The sequence below is a fragment of the Lissotriton vulgaris genome, chromosome 10, assembly GCF_964263255.1.
Source record: "Lissotriton vulgaris chromosome 10, aLisVul1.2, whole genome shotgun sequence".
NCBI classification, from domain to species: Eukaryota; Metazoa; Chordata; class Amphibia; order Caudata; family Salamandridae; genus Lissotriton; species Lissotriton vulgaris.
Genome location: NC_141698.1, coordinates 9,586,667 through 9,606,223, shown reverse-complemented (window position 1 = coordinate 9,606,223; position 19,557 = coordinate 9,586,667). Strand labels below are relative to the sequence as shown.

The following is a 19,557-nucleotide window of genomic DNA, read 5'->3' as shown; positions in this document are numbered from 1 at the left end:
TCATGGCTCCCACAGGCTCAGCCAAAAACTAGAGGATATAATTTTCGATTCAGGACAGACGCGGAGGGACTGTTCCCAGCAACAATTGCACACTCCCTTGTTGGTGCCTGAGTTCGCTACTGTGTTACCAAATTCTATCGGCGGTGATGAGACCTGGGACGATTGGTTTGACGCATGTGGATGGCCGTCTACCTACTCTGCCTGTGATACTTTGTTTCCCCATCCGGGGACTGCTACTTTGTCTTCGCTGCCGCTATCAGCGACGAGACTGCCGGCTAAGCGACTCCTGACCCTCTCGACGGCTCTTCCATTGAAGCCTCCGCTTTCCCAGCTGTTGTACTTGTGTCGCCAGGATGACTCGGAGGCCCTTTTGGCTGACACCGACGAACTTTTGGATATTTGGTACCGTTTCCCTTGTTTCTGTGGGTCTCCCCCTCCCTCTTGGCGCACATTTTGTCTCTTTGTTTCGGAGGGGGCTGGCAGTCATCGAGGGGTGTGTTCGGAGATGCATCCGAGATCGGGCCAGGGTTAGGCAGTCTCTCTATGGTACTGCTTCTTGACTTGTGGGGATTGGGTGGTGATCTGCAATGCAAAGACTTACTATATTGAAAATGCGGCTCCTACTATGTGTTGACCCTGATCTGGATTAGCAACGGCCATTTTGTCCCTGGGTATTTCTTCATCATCGAGTGCGGCCATTTTGCCTCTTTGTTCTCACTGGGGCTGGCTATCTTCCTTTCTCCAACGCTTTTGGCTCCTCATGGGGGGTGGGTACGTGGGGCCACCCAGGATCGGGTCAGGGCTGGGCGATTTCTTTACTGAGATGTACGCATTGACGGGCGGGGACCGGGGTGGGACTGCTTTTAGTCCGATTTACTTGCGCATTTTGAAATGACTCTCCCTACCTGCTGACTTGCTTGCTACCTATGTAGTGCTGATGATACCTGGGGTGGGGGATGTTTACGGGGCTGGTGGAGACCGGGAGTATGCTGAACTTACCTCCTCCCGCCTTTTCTGAGGGTTGGAGACTGGGATGGTCTTTTCTCACTCTCTCTACTCTCTTTCCCACTTGGGGGTTCTCTAGGGGCGACAGGCATGCCTATTGGGGGGGGGGGTGGGCCGTGGCCTTCCGCTGGTATGCAGGGTGGGGGGATGGGACGTGTTTTATGTTTTTCTTTGTTTCTATGGCCCTCTTTCTTTTTCTTCTCCTTCTGTTTCCTTATCTCACTCTTCTTTTCTCTTTTGGGGTCGGGGTTCTGTGTTATTAGGGAGTTTATTGTATTATACCCTTATGCGACATAGCGGATGGTCCTAGTTCATTGATGGTGAGCGCTTGTTTTCTGCCTAGTGCCTTCCTCTATCAAGCTTCCTTCCGAGTGCTCCTTGACAGATAATAGCTATCCTGGTCAGAGATTAGCTTCGACTCTTTTCGTAGTTTTTCAAATTGTATTCGACAAAATCATAAAATTAAACCTTTTTCCTATCCTCGTGCCATGGTTCCAGGTTCTACACGATACTTTTTGCTCAGAGACTGCTTTAACGACGTTCTGCCTTATTGGATCCTTTTTTATCCTTTTACCATATGTCATAGCGGCCGGCCCCGAGGGGTTGTAGGCAGACGCTGTGTATTGTGTTTTTTAAAAATAAAGGTTTTAAAAAAAAAAAAAAAAAACATTGGATTTGTGGATCACTTTACTTCAACGGATATACTTTCTTCCATGAAAGACATTACTTCTGCACTTGAGTGGAACTGTTCTCTATACTTTTTTGCATATATTGCATTGTTGTTTATTTTTGTGGAGCTCAGGGAGATACCAGTGGCAATGTGTGACAAACTCTGGATTGTTATTCAGGGTTTTCTGGGGATTGTATGGTAACCTGTCCCTTTCTCTCTTGGAGTTCACTAATACCACAACTTATTTGCTATTGTTTTACCTCCAGCTGTGCGCCTGACTTATGACCTGGTTGCCAATTCTATAAGTGAGCTCTTACATAGCCGCCACCTCTGCGCAGTGACGTCAGTTGTTTTCTTTATGGACCTTCCAACTCACACCCGGGGCTTGTTCCCTCGAATTTTGTTAAATCTTCACCAACTATCTCTGTCTAATTTTTTCCAGAGTGCATAGGACACAAGCAAGTGTTGGTGAACGACCCTCATGAGGTCTCTCTCCAGTGTCTGGACTCCTCACATGATTTGATGTTGTGCGACACTTGCTTGAAGATGAATCCAAAGGCCATACGTGATTGCGAAGCCAAGTTATATGTCGCAGAACACCACCCAAAAAGAAGGCCCAATACCGCTTTAAGTAGAGGCCGTGTTCTCAAGGCCGATCCCGTGAATGACCTCCTTCGAGGTCCAACTCCTCCAGTTAGTTAAGAGAAAAAGCAGAAGATTTCCATGCGTGGCTCCCATTCATCCCACTGGCTTTTCGACCACCAAATCTCTCTGGAGTGTCTACTGGCCTTAACCACATGGCTGCTAGGCGTTTTCCCGTCCTGTGCTGCAAATTGTTGTTTTTCATTGTTTTATGACGAGCTGGCCTTGTCATCAGCGCACGGCAGGTAAGCGCCATGACGAGCCCAGCTCGTCATTAGCTTCGAAGGGGTTAAGCATCGGGGGTGATACAGTCAGGTTACCGCTGACGGATCTGTGTCAAATGCAGTCTGTGCTCCTTGACCCTGCTTCGGTGTCAGTCCCAAGTCTGCAACGTTTGGCATAATGCTACTCATGGCGTCAAGACCAATGCTGGAACCCTTTGTGTCGATGACGGCACTGATGCTGGAGGGGGAGCCAATAGTCATTTTCGACTGAAGTGAATTGAACGTGACCTAGACCGAAGTTGCACCTCTCACGCCCATTAGGTCACTCTGATTCAGAGACGCTTCTGCTCCATTATGACCTTCTTGACCACAATAGTGAAGACAGTCATGGTTATGAAAATGGGCTTGATATCTCACCTGACACGGCCCTACACTCCCTAAACCAGGTCCAGCCCCTAATGAGTCTGAATCCTTTGTGATAGTTATTAGAAGGGCAGCAGAGGTTTTTGATTTACAACTTCCCATCATTGAGGTTACAACTAAGGTCCTTACAGAGGTCCTACAACCTGTACAGGAAACACTGGAGCCTCTCCTGCATTTAATGTGGCCCGACACACTGCTCGGTACTGGTTCCAAACCTGGATCTTGCCCATCAGTGAACGCTAAATAGTGAGGAGAGTCAGACCTACTCCAGGAGCGCTTACCTTTCTCTTCCAACACCGTATGCCAGAAAGCCTGGTAGTGCAGGGAGTCTTTGAGTAGGGAGAGCACACATATCCACCCTGCTGGATAGACTCAAATGAATGGAAACAATCACAAAGTTTGTGTTGTACTCTATTAACCTTGCCCTCCGTTTAGTGAACTTGAGTTGCCGGCTGGGTAGATACTCTCATGTGTTCTGGGGCAGGTGGGGATATCTTGCCAGCTGTTAAAGAACACCTCAGAACCAACCTTCAGCGTGTTTTTCAGGATCGTCAGTGCACTTAAAGGTATGTAATTCGCTTAGGCCTGGATACCACCAATTGCTTCGGTAGGAAAGTTGAGACAAGTGTGGTCCTTTGGCACCATGTTTGGATCGATTGAATGTGATTTTCTAGTGACCTACAACAGTCCTTGATGGGGATGCCATTTGATGGCTCACACCTCTTTGACGGCAAGGCAAACTACTCCTTGGAGTACTTCAAGAAGAGCAAGGCAACAGCACACTCCCTTGGGCTATTCCTGCCTGTACTGTAGTTTCACCAAGTTTTGAATCTTTTTGTGGTTTCAGAAGGGACTTTGGCCATTGACCACCCAAGTCCTGGCAGAGACGGTGGATCCGCCCACCAGCACCCCTCTAAGGGCAACAAACTACACAAATTCCTACCCAATACCACACCCCTTCCCTTGCAGCTGCAGCAAAACCACTTTCATTTGCCTTAGATGCCGCAACCAGTAGCAGTTCAAATTACCTTTTTACTGCACGGGTGGCAGAGCATCACAGCAGACCAGCAGGTGCTCCAAATTGTCCAGACCTGATATGCCCTCCCCGTCCTTTCCACCCCTTCCAACATACCTTCCACACCACAATGCCTCCTGGAGGACCATATCGCGATCCTGCAAAGGGATGCTCAGGCTTTCTTGGCCAAGGTAGCCATAGAGAAGATGCTGGCATCAGAAGTTGGGACTGGTTGTTATTTCTGTTACTTCCTGGTGCTGAGGAAAGATGGAGGCCTCCAACCTATATTTGATCTTCACCCGTTGAACTTCTCCCTCAGGAAGGACAAGTTCAGCATGCTCACCCTGGCCATGGGTCTGTCTGCCCTGATCCTGGCGACAGAATGGTGGTGGTGAACCTGCAGGACGCCAATTTTCACTTCCCTGTCCTGCAACCCCACAGGCTCTACCTGTGGTTTCAGGTGGGATATGAGCAATATCAGGTCTAGGTTCTAGTCTTCGGCCTTACCAACGCATCTTGGTTATTCACAAATGTCATGGTAGTGGTCGTATGGCTTCATCATGAACCCTCTTGGTACACAGTGCCAGGCTGAGAATGCATCCTCGTCTGGAATGTCTAGAAAAGGTCTGAGCCGAGATCTACTAAAGGATCAGTTGTCAAAAGATGGACGATTGGGAGGAAAAGATTCAGATGTCCAGAAGTGCCATGCAGTCCTCCTGTGGGTGCGGGGAGTATACCATGTTTCAAGAACTTCTGTTCAGAAGCCTTGGCCAGGGCAATCCTTTGTAGTGGATACTTCCATGGAATAGTGGGAAGCTCACTTGGAGGAGCTCTCTGATGAAGGGAAGCGTCCTTCTGTAGAAAAGGTATGTCACATCAACATGCTGCCGCTGAGGACATTTCATCTAGCCCTCGAACGCCGCCACTGATTTAAGCATGGCCCATTCTGCTTCAGATGGAAAGTGCTCCAAGAACGCAATGAAAGAGCCCCTCGCCCCCCAAATCAGGAGACCTCCCTGGGAACTAAACATTGTCCTAGCAATTCAGATTTTCCATTCACGCTGATGCTCCAATAAAACGTAAAACAACTGTCATAGACCTTGGCTTTCCTTGTAGTTATTATCTTGTTTAGCATGAGCTTCAGCCTCTTTGCATAGAAAAGTATCCTTGCAAACCCTTCTTTATCTGACAGCAAGGTGTTTGCATGCATTAGATGTCCTCGATAGGATTCTTCTTAGGGAAGAAAAAAGATCTTGCCATTTAAACAAATGTTTGTCATCTAATATTTGGTTCTAGTAGTTGGTTAATGCAGGAATCGCATCCCAAAAGAAGCCCATAGCTGGGTGAGTAGGATTCTGTATAAATGCATTGCACCCAAAGTAGAACTGGCTTCTTTCGGGGAACTTAAATTCCTTTCCACATGTGGCAAGAATGCGGCTTCTGCTGTCCTCAGGAATGTTCCCATTCCTGACATATACAAAGCGACTACCTGGAAGTCACCTATGATATTGATTAAGTCTCCAGTCGCAATTCCCTTGTGGATCAAGCTTTACTCACAAGTAATTTCCCTGAATGAATAACCTTTTTCCTTATCTGCTTTTAGATCCCTTCTCTGTGGGCAGGGCATTTTAATTAGCTTGCTATTCTAGTCTATTGTTTGAATATTCGAGGGAAAACCATGACAGAAGGCAAAGTTTCTTAGCAGTCATTTACATATTTTCTCTGAATCTATTAATATACCCCCGTCCCTCAGTTCCAGGAGCATAGTCTAATATTTGAATGTGTATCTTTAACGTTTCACTGTGTTTTCTTGAAAACCAAGATAACTATCTGATCCTCCCATGTGTGATGTTATGGCTTTAAGCCTTCCAGAACTGCCAAGGAGTATATCTAATGCTTGTCTAAAGGCTACATTTTTCTTTATTTTTATATATTATGAAAGCCGAATGTACCATTTGACAACTTCTGCTATTTGCAATATATTTTTCTAAAAACCTAAAGAAAAGATGAGAGAATATTGCTTTCTATAGTCATATTTCTTTCATTTGTATGACTTTGTCTTATTCACAAGAAAACAATATATAATAAACAGTGTTCTGGAGATCCCCCATACTTGGAGATATTCTGTTTATCGATTTGTAGGTAATACAAATGACTAAAATCTTGTATTTCAGGTAACTTTTGTTTGTGTTGAGTACTTAGTAACTGAGCTTCTGACATAACTGAAAAGCCACTTCAAGAAATATTGTGCTTCTCCCGTGGCCTCTTCTTAAAATCCTATATTTTTCCTCCGGGACAACTATTTTTATAAAAATATAAATGTTTCTAGAAAGTTATTTGTTTGAGAGTAACATGTCTGTTTTGGCCCCTTCGATTTTTGACTGGATTTTGCACCCTGTAAGTTTGCTTTGCCTCTAATGCAAAGACTCTTGCATGCAAAGCATTTGATTATTGTTCCTCTGTAACTAGGTTTCAACCTCTGGAGACAACATGGTGGAGTGTCAGCTTGAGACTCACAACAATAAAATGGTGACCTTCAAGTTTGACGCAGATGGAGATGCCCCAGAAGATATTGCTGACTACATGGTGAGTGTTGAAAGTTGTGATGGTTTTTTCTTTCTTTAGCTGCAAGGTTGTTTCCTGACCCCTTCGGTTGAACATTATTGCCGACTGCATGGTATTGAAATATATGAATTTTGTTTTATGTCTTGATGTTAGTATGGTGCCTGGCTCTGGTGGGGATAGCATTATTTTGCCTCATACACTTGACCCAGTTAGAACTACCGCCCCATCCCCTTTTTTCCAACTTTTGAAGAACACCTTCACCTTTGTTTAGTTAATTTAAACTGTTTTCACCATACTTTGCCTTCACACAAGAATTACAAAGACGTTTTAAGACTTGACAAGATGATCTTTAAACATCATAAAATCATTAACATTTAGTACAGAAAAAACTTTCCTTCTCATTTATAAATCCTATAGAGTTAAAACAGCTATGCCTTAAAAAACATATCACTTCACTATATCACTACAAGGTCCAAAGTGAACAAGTATGGGCATTTGCAAAAAATAAAACTTCTAAAGTGTGAGGCAATGGGAAACCTATCAGGTTTTTACCTCCACTCGTTTTAGTTCTGTGAAGTCATTTTATGGCTGTAAATTCCTATCTAAGAATGCTTAAGTGCCTCCCCTATCCAATGTATAAACATTTGGTTCTGTCCACTATTCTTCAGCCTCTAGCTTGGTATTCTGTTCCTTTGCTTTAGAATTTCTTAATTTAAAAAAACGGATGAAGTATGGCAGTTACGGGGGCGTGGCTTGGACGCCGATCGGGATGGCGGCGTGAGCTTGCAGCTCCGCGCGGAATCCCGCTAATTCTCCTGATTTCTGCACCCGGAGCGACCCGTGGTCGATAATCCTGGCCTACGAAGTGTAGGGGAGCCACTAGGCATCGGTGGACAGCTGTTGGGGGTCAGCTGGCCCCGGGGTGACCCCAACGAACGACGGTCAGGGTGTTGCCGAGAGTGCGAAGAAAATGGCGGCGGAGCGGACCGATGGATCTGGACGACGACATTGAGCAGTCCTAGCGCCGATTGGCGGGGGGACCCACTGCTGTGAGATCAACGCTGTGGGGGTTGTGGCGACGGTCCTGAAGTTTGGGGGACCGGGAACCCGGCGCTGCTCGGACATTGGGGACGATTACTCGTCGCTTTTCCTCCTCCTTCCCCTCCTCCCTCTGGACCAGGAGGGGGCGAATCGGACGGTGCTGGCCCATTTGGTCCTTGGAGCTGCGGGCATAAGTGGTGGCACTTGATCCTGTACATTATTGAGGCGCTCGCCCCGTCCTACGGCGACTGCCGGGACTAAGCGACTCTTTTAGCCTGTGACGCAGTAACCTAAGATGGCGGCTGCAGGAGGAGCGGCGGCCGTGGAGCAGGGACAGGAGGACTTGGCTGCCCTGTCCCAGGTGGGCGAGACCCCCCTGCCGATGTTGGACCAGGAGCAGCGATTGCATCGGCGCCTGGATGCCATACTGGACGCTATCACCTCGACCAAGGAGGCGTTGCAACAGGACATTGCACAGGTCGCCACGGGGCTGGGGCTCTTGCGAGCGGACCATGCAAAGCTGGCGGATAAGGTCAAGGACCATGACCAACTCTTATTGGACCTGAAACCGTCGGTGGTGACCGCGGAACATAAGATAACAGACATCCTGGCCCGGTTGGATTCGCTGGAACGACGTGCGGAGGATGCCGAAAGCCGCAATAGGCGGAACAACGTGCGGGTTGTCGGCCTGCCGGAACGAATTGAGGGGGAGGATGCGGTGGCCTACATGGAGGACTGGTTCCGAACTGTGGTGGCACCGGAGGGACTTACTCCTTTCTTTACCCTGGAACGAGCCCACAGGGTGCCGGCTCGCCCACCAGCGCTTGGCCGCCCTCCCCGACCGATGGTGGTGCGGCTCCTCCATTATAAGGACCGGGACCTCCTCATCCAGAGGGCTCGGGCATCGGGCCCGTATGAGGTGGAGAACAGCAGGGTCACGATCTTTCTGGACTACACCCAGGCGGTCCAGAAAAATAGGGCATCGTTTCTGGCGGTGAAGAAGGAACTGAGGGAGGAAGGCATCCAGTACTCCTTGCTCTTCCCGGCCAAGCTGCGGGTCATCCTGGATGAGACCACGCACTTCTTTCAGACCCCGGACGAAGCATGGCAGTGGCTAGAATCGTACAGGGCTGGGACGGATAGGTCTCACAAAAGTAGGCGAGATCAGCCCAAACAACCTCAGGTCAGACGATCACAACGGATCCGGTCCCGCAATAGGCGCCAGCGGGAGAAACGGGAGGCACAAATGGCTGCGGACAGGAGAGAGGCACTTGCAGCGACGGCGGCCATTACGAGATCGCAGCCGGAAAGTGAACTGGCGGATACGGACTCTGGCGACAAAGGCGGCAGGACTGGAGAGGACCTTTCGGAGGCGGAGAGTTCGAAGGGGCCGGTGGTCACCCCCCAGACATCTGATGGGATTTTTCATGGTTGATGCTTCATTGGGACTTGGACACGGTTTTTGGTAGGGTGGTATCCTGTTGGAGATGGGTGGGTTGCCGGGTAGGGTGCCGCGTTGACATGATGGGATGGGAGTGCGGTGTGCAGGCTCCGCACGCTGGGGTCGGCGATAACTCACCCCCCCAGGGCCCTTAAGGCCTTCTGTGGTGGCGACCACAGGTTAGACGGATGTGTGTTTGGTTTGAGGTTTGGATCGGGGCTGACACTGGGTTTGTGGGCTCTGTCCTGGGGAGTGGGGTTTGGGGTGTTTTCTTTTTCGAAGTTTGTTTTGGGGGGGGGGGGCAACTGCTATGGTGTGGGCGCGAACTGGCAAGGTTTGACTTGGATTGTTCACTGCTGGTATGGGGACGTTACCTAATTTAAAATGCCTGACGTGGAATGTCCGGGGGTTTCGAACTATGGTCAAGCGCCACAAGGTACATGCGTATTTGGTGCGAAGGGGGTCCAGGTTGCCATGCTGCAGGAGACCCATTTGACGAAAAAAGAATGTTCCGCACTGCAAAAGAGGTGGCGGGGTCAGGTGTTTGGCACCACTTACTCAGCGTTTGCTAGTGGGGTGCTGATATGGGTGAGAGCGGGGATACCGTTTCAGGTATTGAATCAAGTGGTGGATCCTGAGGGCAGGTTTGTGGCGGTGGAGGGGCGGTTGTATGGTCGGGATGTTGTTCTCTGTTGTGTGTACGCACCAAATGCTGATCAGGCCCGATTATTCGATGGCCTCTCCGGGTCCTTGGCCTCCTTCCTAGCGGGCCCGGTGATTCTGGGAGGGGATTTTAATTTGATTACGGATGTGGCCTTGGACAGGTCTCACCCTCCCCTTGTTGATTCCCCGGTACGCAAGTTAGCCATGCACAGGAAAGATTGGCAGGAAAGGTGGGGGTTGCTGGATGTATGGCGGGAACAACACAGGGATGTTAGGGACAATTCCTTTTTCTCAGCCCTCCATGCACTACATGTGAGAATTGATTCGGTGCTCTGTGGCGGGTCCCTGGCCCCACTGATCTCTCTCTATTTGGCCAGAACCATATCGGATCATAATCCCCTATTGGTACATGTCCAGTGGCAGCGGGAGCGTTCAGCGATTCCAACATGGCGGCTCCGGCCAGACACGTTGGAGGACTCTGTGTTCAGTGAAGCGGTCCAGCAGGGCATCGATCATTATTTCAGTGAGAATGAGGGTACTGCTACATGTAGGTCCACTGAGTGGGATGCGATGAAAGTGGTGGTGAGAGGGGTATGCCTGGGTAGGTTTTCGAATGCTCGTACGTCTGTGTTGAATGCACTTGCCAATGCGGAAGAGAAACTGAGAGACCTGGAGCGGCGCAGGCCGGCTCGACCGGATTTGCAGGCCCGGTTGCTAGAAGCTAAGGAGGTGGTCGCTACCGAAACGGAACGGTTGAGGAGCTACGACTATAGGCAATACGCCATCAGAGCGCATGCTGAAAGAGATAAGGTGGGCACGCTTCTGGCCAGACTTGCTAATCCCGAAATTAGGGGCTGCCCGGTCCTTAGCGTCAACAACGCACTGGGGGAAACGGTGTATTCTCAGGCAGCGGTGCTGGAGTGCTTTCGTGTGTATTATGAGGAATTGTACCAGAGTCAGCTGGGAGTAGAAGCCCACGAAATCGCAGAGTACCTAGAGGCGAGGCAGCTTCCGGTCCTTGACGACGAGGACGCGAAAGATCTGGGCGGACCGGTCACACTAGCTGAAATAAGGGCAGCCATTAAGCATATGGCGCGAAATAAAACACCCGGTGTGGATGGGTTGCCGATAGAGTTCTACCAGAAGTTTGTAGATAGTTTCCCACCCAGACTGCTGGTGGTATACACGGAGGCATATGAGTCAGGGGGTTTGCCCGGATCCATGAGGGAAGCATTGATAGTGCCGCTGCTAAAGCCCGGCAGGGATGCGGCGGATGTGAGGTCCTATCGACCGTTGTCCATGCTGACGGTGGACTACAAGATACTAAGCCGGATCTTGGCCACCAGGTTGGCTCCACATATGACTGGCCTGGTACATAGGGATCAGGCGGGGTTTATCCCCACGAGGAGTACGGCGTTGAATGTTCGTCGCCTGGTTGGGATACTGGATGCGGTAGTGGATGAGAATGGGGCCCAAGCGGTACTGTCAGTGGACATTGAGAAGGCCTTCGATAGTTTGGAATGGGTTTTTCTGGATGGAGTGCTAGAGAGGTTTGGTATTGGTGAGGGGTTCCGCAGATGGACGAAGGTGCTGTATTCCTCGGCGACGGCGCGAGTACGCCTGGGTGGCTTGGTGTCTGCGGCTTATCCGGTCGGTAGAGGCACGCGGCAGGGGTGCTCCCTTTCCCCCCTTCTGTTCGCTCTGGCGATGGAACCCTTGGCGGTCCATGCTAGGTCGGGAGACAGATACGCGGGGATTGAAAGCGGAGGGCAGCTACACCACATCTCGCTGTATGCGGATGATCTGTTGCTTTATCTGAACGACACGGAACGAGCATTAGCAGGGGCGATGGACCTGTTGTCGGAGTTTGGCCAGTTGTCGGGCCTCAAGGTCAATTGGGCGAAGACCTGTGTGTTCCCGCTGCGAGCGGGGTCGCCCTGCCCCGCACGTGACTTGGGGGTGGTTTGGGAGCCATCTTGCTTCACTTATTTGGGAGTCCGCATCTACCACGTGGCCGCGGACCTACTAGAGGGCAATGTTGGACGGTGCGTACGGGCGCTGAGAGGTAGTATGTCTTTTTGGGCAACCCTTCCACTGACGGTGCTGGGTAGGATCGCTCTTTTGAAAATGGTGGCGCTCCCCCGGCTCCTGTACTACTTTCGGACGCTGCCCATTTGGATTCCTCAGAGGATCTTTAGGGACCTGAGGACGATGGTTATCGGTTTCCTGTGGGGGCATGGCCGCCGTAGAGTGGCACTGAGCACGTTGCTACGCCCCAAGATTGAGGGGGGGATGGCCGTCCCCGATTTTGAACTGTATTACTTGGCGGCGCAGCTCCAGGTTTTTACGCAGCACATGGCTCGGGTGTTTAGGGGGCCGGAGTGTGATCGTGAATTGGGAATACAGCGCCATGTGCTGGCCTATATTGTCATGCAGCAGAAACTGGAATTGCGAGGCCTCACTATGGAGGAGCGGACGCTCAGGTTATGCTGGCAGAGGAGTCTCAGGAGGACGAAGGCGACTCGACCGTATGCGCCGGAGATACCGATTGGCATGCTGACGGCCCTACCACATGGGGGCGATTGGTCCCCATTGTTGGAATGGGAGGAGGCGGGTCTTCAAGTGGTGGGGGACCTGTATGTCGATGGAATCTTGGTGCCCTTCGGGGTACTACAGGAACAGTTCGGGCTACCTGAAGGGGGTTTCCTCTTACACGCGGCGGTGGTGGCGGCCATACAGAAGCATTGGAGGGGAGGGCTCATCGAACCGGACACGACTATGGCATGCCAGTACGTAGTGATGGCAGCGGGCACCTTTAAGGCGGTGACCTGCCTCCATAATAGGATGCTGAACGAGGGTCTGGAACCGCTCCTGGGGCTCAAGGCGAAATGGGAGGAGAGTATAGGTAGGCCCATTCCGGACACAGCATGGAGCCATATATTGCAGCGTACGTGGAAAGGCACGAGGAACGCGCGTTTCCAGCAAGTGCACTTCTTTGTGTTACATAGGGCCTACCTGACTCCGGAAAAGATACGACGGTACTTCCAGGTGCAGGGCGCACGGTGCCCGAGGTGCTTGTCACCGGAGGCGGACATGGATCACCTGTTCTGGGGTTGCCCGAATCTGAGGGCCTATTGGGCAGAGGTGGGGGACCTTCTTAACGAAGTGACTGACAGGGAGGTGGAATTTGATATGGCGGCGTGTCTGCTGCTCTGGTTCCCGCACACCAAACACACCAAGGTGACGAGCAAATTCATTGACCTGGGGTTGATACTTGCTCAAAGAGAGATTTCATGGCATTGGAAATCTAAGGGAGGGCCGTCTGTAAGGAGGTGGAAGAATGACTTGCTGCGGTGGTCCGAGTGTGAGAGTGTGCTCCGAATGAAGCAAGCTGTCAAGCTTGATAATGAAAAAGCCTTGGAAACAGCGCGTGCGTGGGAATTGGTGGTGCAGGCCTTGCGTGATTCATTAGTGGAGGATGAGGACTGAATGGATGGGACCTGAGGACGCCGCGAGGCATGCTAGCTCAGAGTTATCATTGACATTGTAGCGGAACCCATACTATAATCAGGAACATGACACACGCCATTAGCGGTTGCCGGGGAGGGAGCACTAGGGGGTTGTTTAGAGGGTGCTCGGGGTGGGTTAGGAGCCGGGAGGTAGTTTGACTGCAGTAGCGATTCTGGGACTGAGAATGGGCCTGTGGGGCATGGGTGGATAGCAGGAGGTGGCAGGGGGATACGGGACAGACATGAGGAGGCCTCACAGAGCACGGGAGTGGAACGGTGGTGGTTTTGTAGCATTGATCTGCACATGTAGGAAGGCTGTTGTTGGGTATAGGTTGTGGTTGGGGGGGTAAAATGCAGATACGTAAAACGTCTTTCGACCATTGTCCCATAGGGACGCTCACCATGATGTCTTACTGTTATTTAGGACACTGCGCCACCCGGCCCCCGGGATGCGGGCTGAATGGCTGTGTATGGTACACGCTCTCACGATTGATGCGGGGGGACACCATGAATGGGATGGTTGAACAATTGTAAGCTGTGGTTTCTAATTCTGCAATAAAAACAAATTAAAAAAAAAAAAGTATGGCAGTTACCCGTTTATGTGCAATCTAGCAGATTTAAAACCTCAAACACGTGATCATTTTCATTAACTTATGTAAGACTTATTTGAAAAACGTTATTTTCAGTTTCACTAATCGCCCTGCCATTTTTTCCTTAAATCCCACCCTTCCGCTAGGTATTGCACCCTTACTGTCGTAGTTTTGTGTGAAATGTCACTAAATCGAAAACTCCATCCATCCTAGTATCTAGGGCTTTATTGAATAGTGTTTTTTTCCTTCATTACTTTGTACAAAGTGCAGCCTAGTACAGAATGTTGCAGATTTCCTTTCTGACCAAATGTGTTTGTATTCTTGGCTGTCAACAGTAGCTTCCTCATATTTCTTCTGATGGGTGTTCTCCCTCTCCAAATAGGCACAATAATGTTGCATTCCACTGGGTTACTTACGTTTATCAATTATGTTTGTGGATTTGATGAGCCATCAGACTAATTCGTAAGCACCATACTTGTATAGAACTAGAAAAGTCAATTTTGGGTGGAAGGCCAACAATATTTTTGATTAAATTTAGCGTGATGAGCTGAGATCCCCGTGTTTTTTCAGCTAGTGCTGATTCCACCAAGTTAACCATACTGTTTTGTGCCACTTCCTAAATATAGGATTAAGCCAGGAACATAGGTGCAGTCCTGTGGAGAGCCACTGGCCACACTGTCTGTTTCATCTCTGTGCGCTTGGCCCTGTTTTTTATTGATAACAGCCAAGAAGGACTTTTATTAATAGACATTAGGGTGCAGGATCAGACCCTTCTTAGTAAGGAATTGAGCTCGATTTCGTCTGTTTTTGTACCATGCATAGATCTGGTGATTAGTTCCGCTCCACTTATCCAGCATTGGATCCTTCATAGATTCATGTGCTGAAATTCTTTCTCCATGTCGGGCTGGGAACCCTTGGTAGACACCGCACTACCCCAACCCCACAAATAACATCGAAACCAATAGGCTACTTGTTACACATCCACCAAATGTCACCAGGCCGCTAGTAAGGTGCAGGGGCTCAGAGCTCTTACCCTCGGAGAGCCTGTCGGATTTCCTATCTCATGTTACAGGTGACCAGGAATCCTTTGAGCTCTGCTCTTTTTCTTCAAAACTGCAGATTTGTGGATCTTTATCTAGGTAAAGCTCCTTTTCCACTCCCCCGCAGCACAAGGTAGACAGAGTCTGCTCTCTTGTGTCTGGGAGGCTGAGCTCTGAGGTATTTTTGACATCCTCATGGCTGAGGCATCTCACTCCAAATATTTACTTCGGCCTTGTTCTGTGTATGGAGTGAGGAAGATCTCCGAAAACGTCCACTCAATGATAAAAGAATAAAGTAGGGTTGATAACTTCTCTGTTAACTTCCAAATGGCAAGAACCTTTATCTAAGGCTACATATTTGATGTCCTTACTGTCGGTGGTGAGACCTGCTGTGATAAAACCCGTCCCAGCAATTTAAAAAAACCTGCAAAAGTCCGGTTGGTGGAGAGCTACTCGCCAACATTCTGTCCGTCAGTGAAGCATTTGGCGAGGACAGCATCATCGCAGTCGAAAGCCATCTTATCAACAAAGACACTGTTGACAAAGACACATTCCACAGACACCTGTGCCTTTTAACATGGAAGCAACCCTAGCGGTCACGGTCTCTGCACCCACTCCTTTAACCGCAAAACCATTGACCATGATCTTGTTCACAACAGTGACACCTTCACTAACTTTGGCCCATCCAAAGACTTTAATATCTTCAGTGTTCTCTCTTGCCACTAGTATCACTCCAGATCTACCAACGTAACTCTAAGACGACTCATTGCCATCTTGTAGCTAAGGAGAAATAAGAGAATTTTTTTCCCCCCGGGTTTTATCTAGAGCAAACTTGACCCAAAGGTATCTGGTATCCGAGCACTTTACATGAGCACCAGTTGCTTACACAAGGACACATTCATTTTTGTTAGGCACGGAAAGATTAAATGATTTGTTCACCATCACAGAATGCTGAGCGTCATTGCCGAGACTCGAACCCAGTTCCCCAGATTTGAGATTGACCGCCCTAGCCCGTTAGGCCACATCCTCTCCCCATTATGGCCTCTCGTGGAGCCACTAGTCTATGCAGGAACTGCTCCTCAGTAATGGCAGAGGCATGTCGTCCCACTTGTCCGAGACAGTCAAAGAAAAATAAAATGATAATGAATCAATGTAATTTTATTTTTCGTTGACTGGATTTGGCATGCGTGGAGGTGGGGCGGGGTGGGGCCATGACAGGCAGGTGGTGGCACTTAAAAGTGTTCATGTTTGTTTGGCTGTCATAAGCCGGCCAAACATGCATGTGCACTTCTATTTCTATTTGTTCAACTCTGCTGTGATTCAGGCTGTGGTTGGAGAAATGTCTCAGGCTCACAAATAGTGTCTGAGTGGCAGAGCAGCCCGCTCAGACCAATCCAGACGCTGCTCTCCCAGCAGAGCAATGTCTGTATTGGCTGAGCAGCCTCTGTCTTCCCAGAGACTGGTGGGAGAGCTCCAAGGTGGGAGGCGGCCATCGGCTGCGTCGGAGGCTGCGGGGGAAATGGTAATTTTTTTTATTATTATCGTAATGGAAGGCGACAGTCTGGAAGACGACAGCAGAGTAAAGGCAAAGGCCCATCGTTCAACAGGGACCAAGCTAGAGCCCAACATACCTGAATGTTTGGGCAGCCTATTCCCTCAGCTTACATGCCTGTTGAGGTAAAGGCTCAGGTGTATCTATAAGTGTGGCAACAAACTCGCCTCATAAATAAGTGTTGGACATTGTGAAGCCTGGACTCACAATGGAGTTAATTTTTAAACCACAAACAATGCCTCCACAAAAGAAACCTCATAAGCATCTGGAGGCCCTGTTGTTGGAAATGATCAGACTGCTTCAAAAGGCAGCCATAGTACCAGTCCTGAAACCTTGAAGACATCAGGGTTTTTTATCATATGTTTGCTGATTCACATGAAAACAGGGAATGGCGCCTCATTTTGGACTTGAGAGCATTAAACCTCTGTAAAGAAGAAAAGTATCAGGATGATCTGGCTGCTGAATGGTGTGTCTAGTCCATCAATGCATGAGGATTTTTTAGCACAGTAGATCTAGAAGACTTGTACTGCCTGCCTGGAGACCTGAGTCTGCCGCTTCGACCGCTGCTGCAAATGGCCAAAGGATGTGGGCAGAGGGTGTTGTTCACTCGTGGAGAGTGTGGCACAGGTTCTGGCAGGTGGACCATGCGCAGTGGGGTTTGACTGTCTTTGGAGAGTTTGTCTCTTCTGCAGGACTCGGCCTCTGCAGCCAGGCAGTGGCTGTGGAGGGCAGTCTGTGTGGCCAACCACTGCTTCCTAAATCCACCGCACTTGTGCAGGAGAAGTTGGCCACCTGTACATTTTGTAACTATAAAGTTTCTTGAACTTTGCGTTTTTATTTTCTGTCAGTTTTTTAAGCATACATTATGCTGAACTAAGCAATCCTAACCTAGAACTTCACTTTTACCTTCATTTTTGTTCTGTAAATATATGTATCTGATAGACATTTCTAGCCACAGATTCCTTACCTTTAGAATATCCTCAGGTGTCTGATTTGGGTCTGGAAATTTTTGAGCAAATCCCTGCACACCGGCTGGTATTGTCGGCTCTGCGTGATGTTGTTCACGCCAGAATTTACGTGTGTGATGCCTGTATAGATGCCACCCCAGTGCACTGACTTCAGTTCCTTCTTTTCCACACCATCAGCGCGTCCCAAACAAACTCCCAACAGTCATTTTTGACTAGCTTTTGTCGAAGTCGACTAGTGTGCCTTTTTTTCTCAAACTACTCTCTGGAGATGTCCCAGACGAAACCTACTTGGTTCAAGCCTTGTGATGCCTGTCTCAGAAGCTCTCTTCCAGGGGATACTCATCAATAGTCATAAGCACTGAATAGTCCCGCCCACTTGTGGGGACCCCGGAGCCAATACATAAAATACATATATATGTGTATTTTTAGACAAAAAAAACAACCTGTATGTAGTACCTTCAAACATACGTATATACATGTATATACATAACAAATGCAGCTTAACCTAACTCAAACAGGCTAAGATGCCAAGATTGCATTGGATTTTTCCTTTAAAATAAAATCAAACCCATATAACATTTCTGTAAAAACGAATATGCACTCTTTTAGTGTTCCCACAAAGCCCTTTCTTTTCAAAGAAAGTGGCAAGTAAGAACAGACAATTAGCCCATAGGCTGCATGGAGAAAACCACAACCATAATAAACTGGCGCCGTGCCTTTAAGACCTCCAGGACCTCCCTGCTCCCATCATGCACCACAGGTGACAGTTAAGTCAGTTCTTTTTCTGACTCCTTCTGTAAGTATCCTGGATCATTGAGTTCGTCAAATTTTGATCTAGTCAGAAATTGATTTCCTGAAGAAAGGTCGGGTATACTTGTCTGAATAGTGTGTTTAATCTGGAGGTATCGAAAGACCTCCTTGTGTGAGAGTGCATGTTTCTGTTGCAATTCAGGGAAGGAGAGAAGTTTCCCCTTGTGTATCATATCTCCCGACGGTGGAGATGCCAATAGCATCCCATTTGTCAAAGCCCGGCTGGAAACCGAGGAGGCCCAGGTTTTGCGAGGACCAAAGGGGCGTCGCCTTAGTGAACTTGTTGGACCAACCAAGACTTTTGGTAGCGCAGTGCCATATGGCCACCGTCTGTTGCATGGGACCTACATAGCGATTACGCTGTGGTCTGCTATATAGAGCCCCCAGGTATCCCTCACGCCCCGTCTGACAGCCTTCGAGATGGAATGCCGGGTCAGTAGGTGTACCGTGGATCCACTGATTAGTGGCCACCAGTTGGGACGCCCAGTAATATAGGTGTATGTCAGGTAGAGCAATGCCGCCATCATACCAACCCTTCGTGAGTTTACGGAGCGCGATGCGAGGTGCCTTGCCGTCCCATAGTAATAAACGAATTTCTCCCTCTAGAGTGGTGAAAAAGGAATCTGCCATCGGAAATGGGCAGTTCTGGAGGACATACAAGAAGCGGGGAAGCGCCAGCATTTTAAATAGGTGGAAAAACAGAACAGGTTGGCTGGTCAGGATGATTAACTAAAGACTCTGGAACCACGCAGCCAATATGTACTACGTGACCAATGGAATTATATTCCAAGAGAATTTATTTTCATTTAAACTTAGATTTCATTGGTTTCAAAAACAACAGACATAAACGGAAGACTGTCAGTACAGTTAGTTCAGCAACATGCAATCGTGTATACAATATATACAAATATACAAATGTACAAACAATTAAGGTGAAGAATCAAACAAAAAACATATTATCACACCAAAAACGATAGAACGCATACTATTCCAAATCAATTGCAAAATACAAAATGCTATTAGGGACTGTGCATTACTCGTGCATGAAGAGAGAAGAAAAAGGAAACCAGTCCTTAGAACTAAAAACCAATGGACAGGCGGAACTGAGGTGGAAAAAGGGTGCCTGCCTGTCTCACAAGACCTGTGGTCGAATGTTTTGTAGGATTTCACGGCTAGGGCCCGTAGGAGTGGATGTCAACGCGTTTCGAACCTTGGAAGTTATAGGTTCTCCTCAGGACAGGGACTGGGAAAGGATTTATCTGCACAGCGGGCACGAAGGTTGCCGTAGTGTAGGTGTACTGCTTGAATCTGTTTCATTGACCAGTCGTCCCCCGTATTTCTTTTCAAACACAGCCTACAACACCAGCGCTTAAACATGTGAGCCGCCCTCCCACCTGAG

General features: G+C 48.9%; 1 protein-coding gene across 3 annotated transcripts in view; it reads left to right on the top strand.

Moving 5' to 3' along the window:
• WNK3 (WNK lysine deficient protein kinase 3) overlaps positions 1-19,557 on the top strand; it is a 794,746-nt gene that overhangs the window by 508,472 nt on the left and 266,717 nt on the right. For all 3 annotated transcript variants that reach the window (XM_086940176.1, XM_086940174.1, XM_086940175.1), the window contains exon 13: positions 6,449-6,565. In XM_086940176.1, the coding sequence (XP_086796302.1) occupies positions 6,449-6,565 (117 nt within the window). The remainder of the gene's footprint in view (positions 1-6,448; positions 6,566-19,557) is intronic.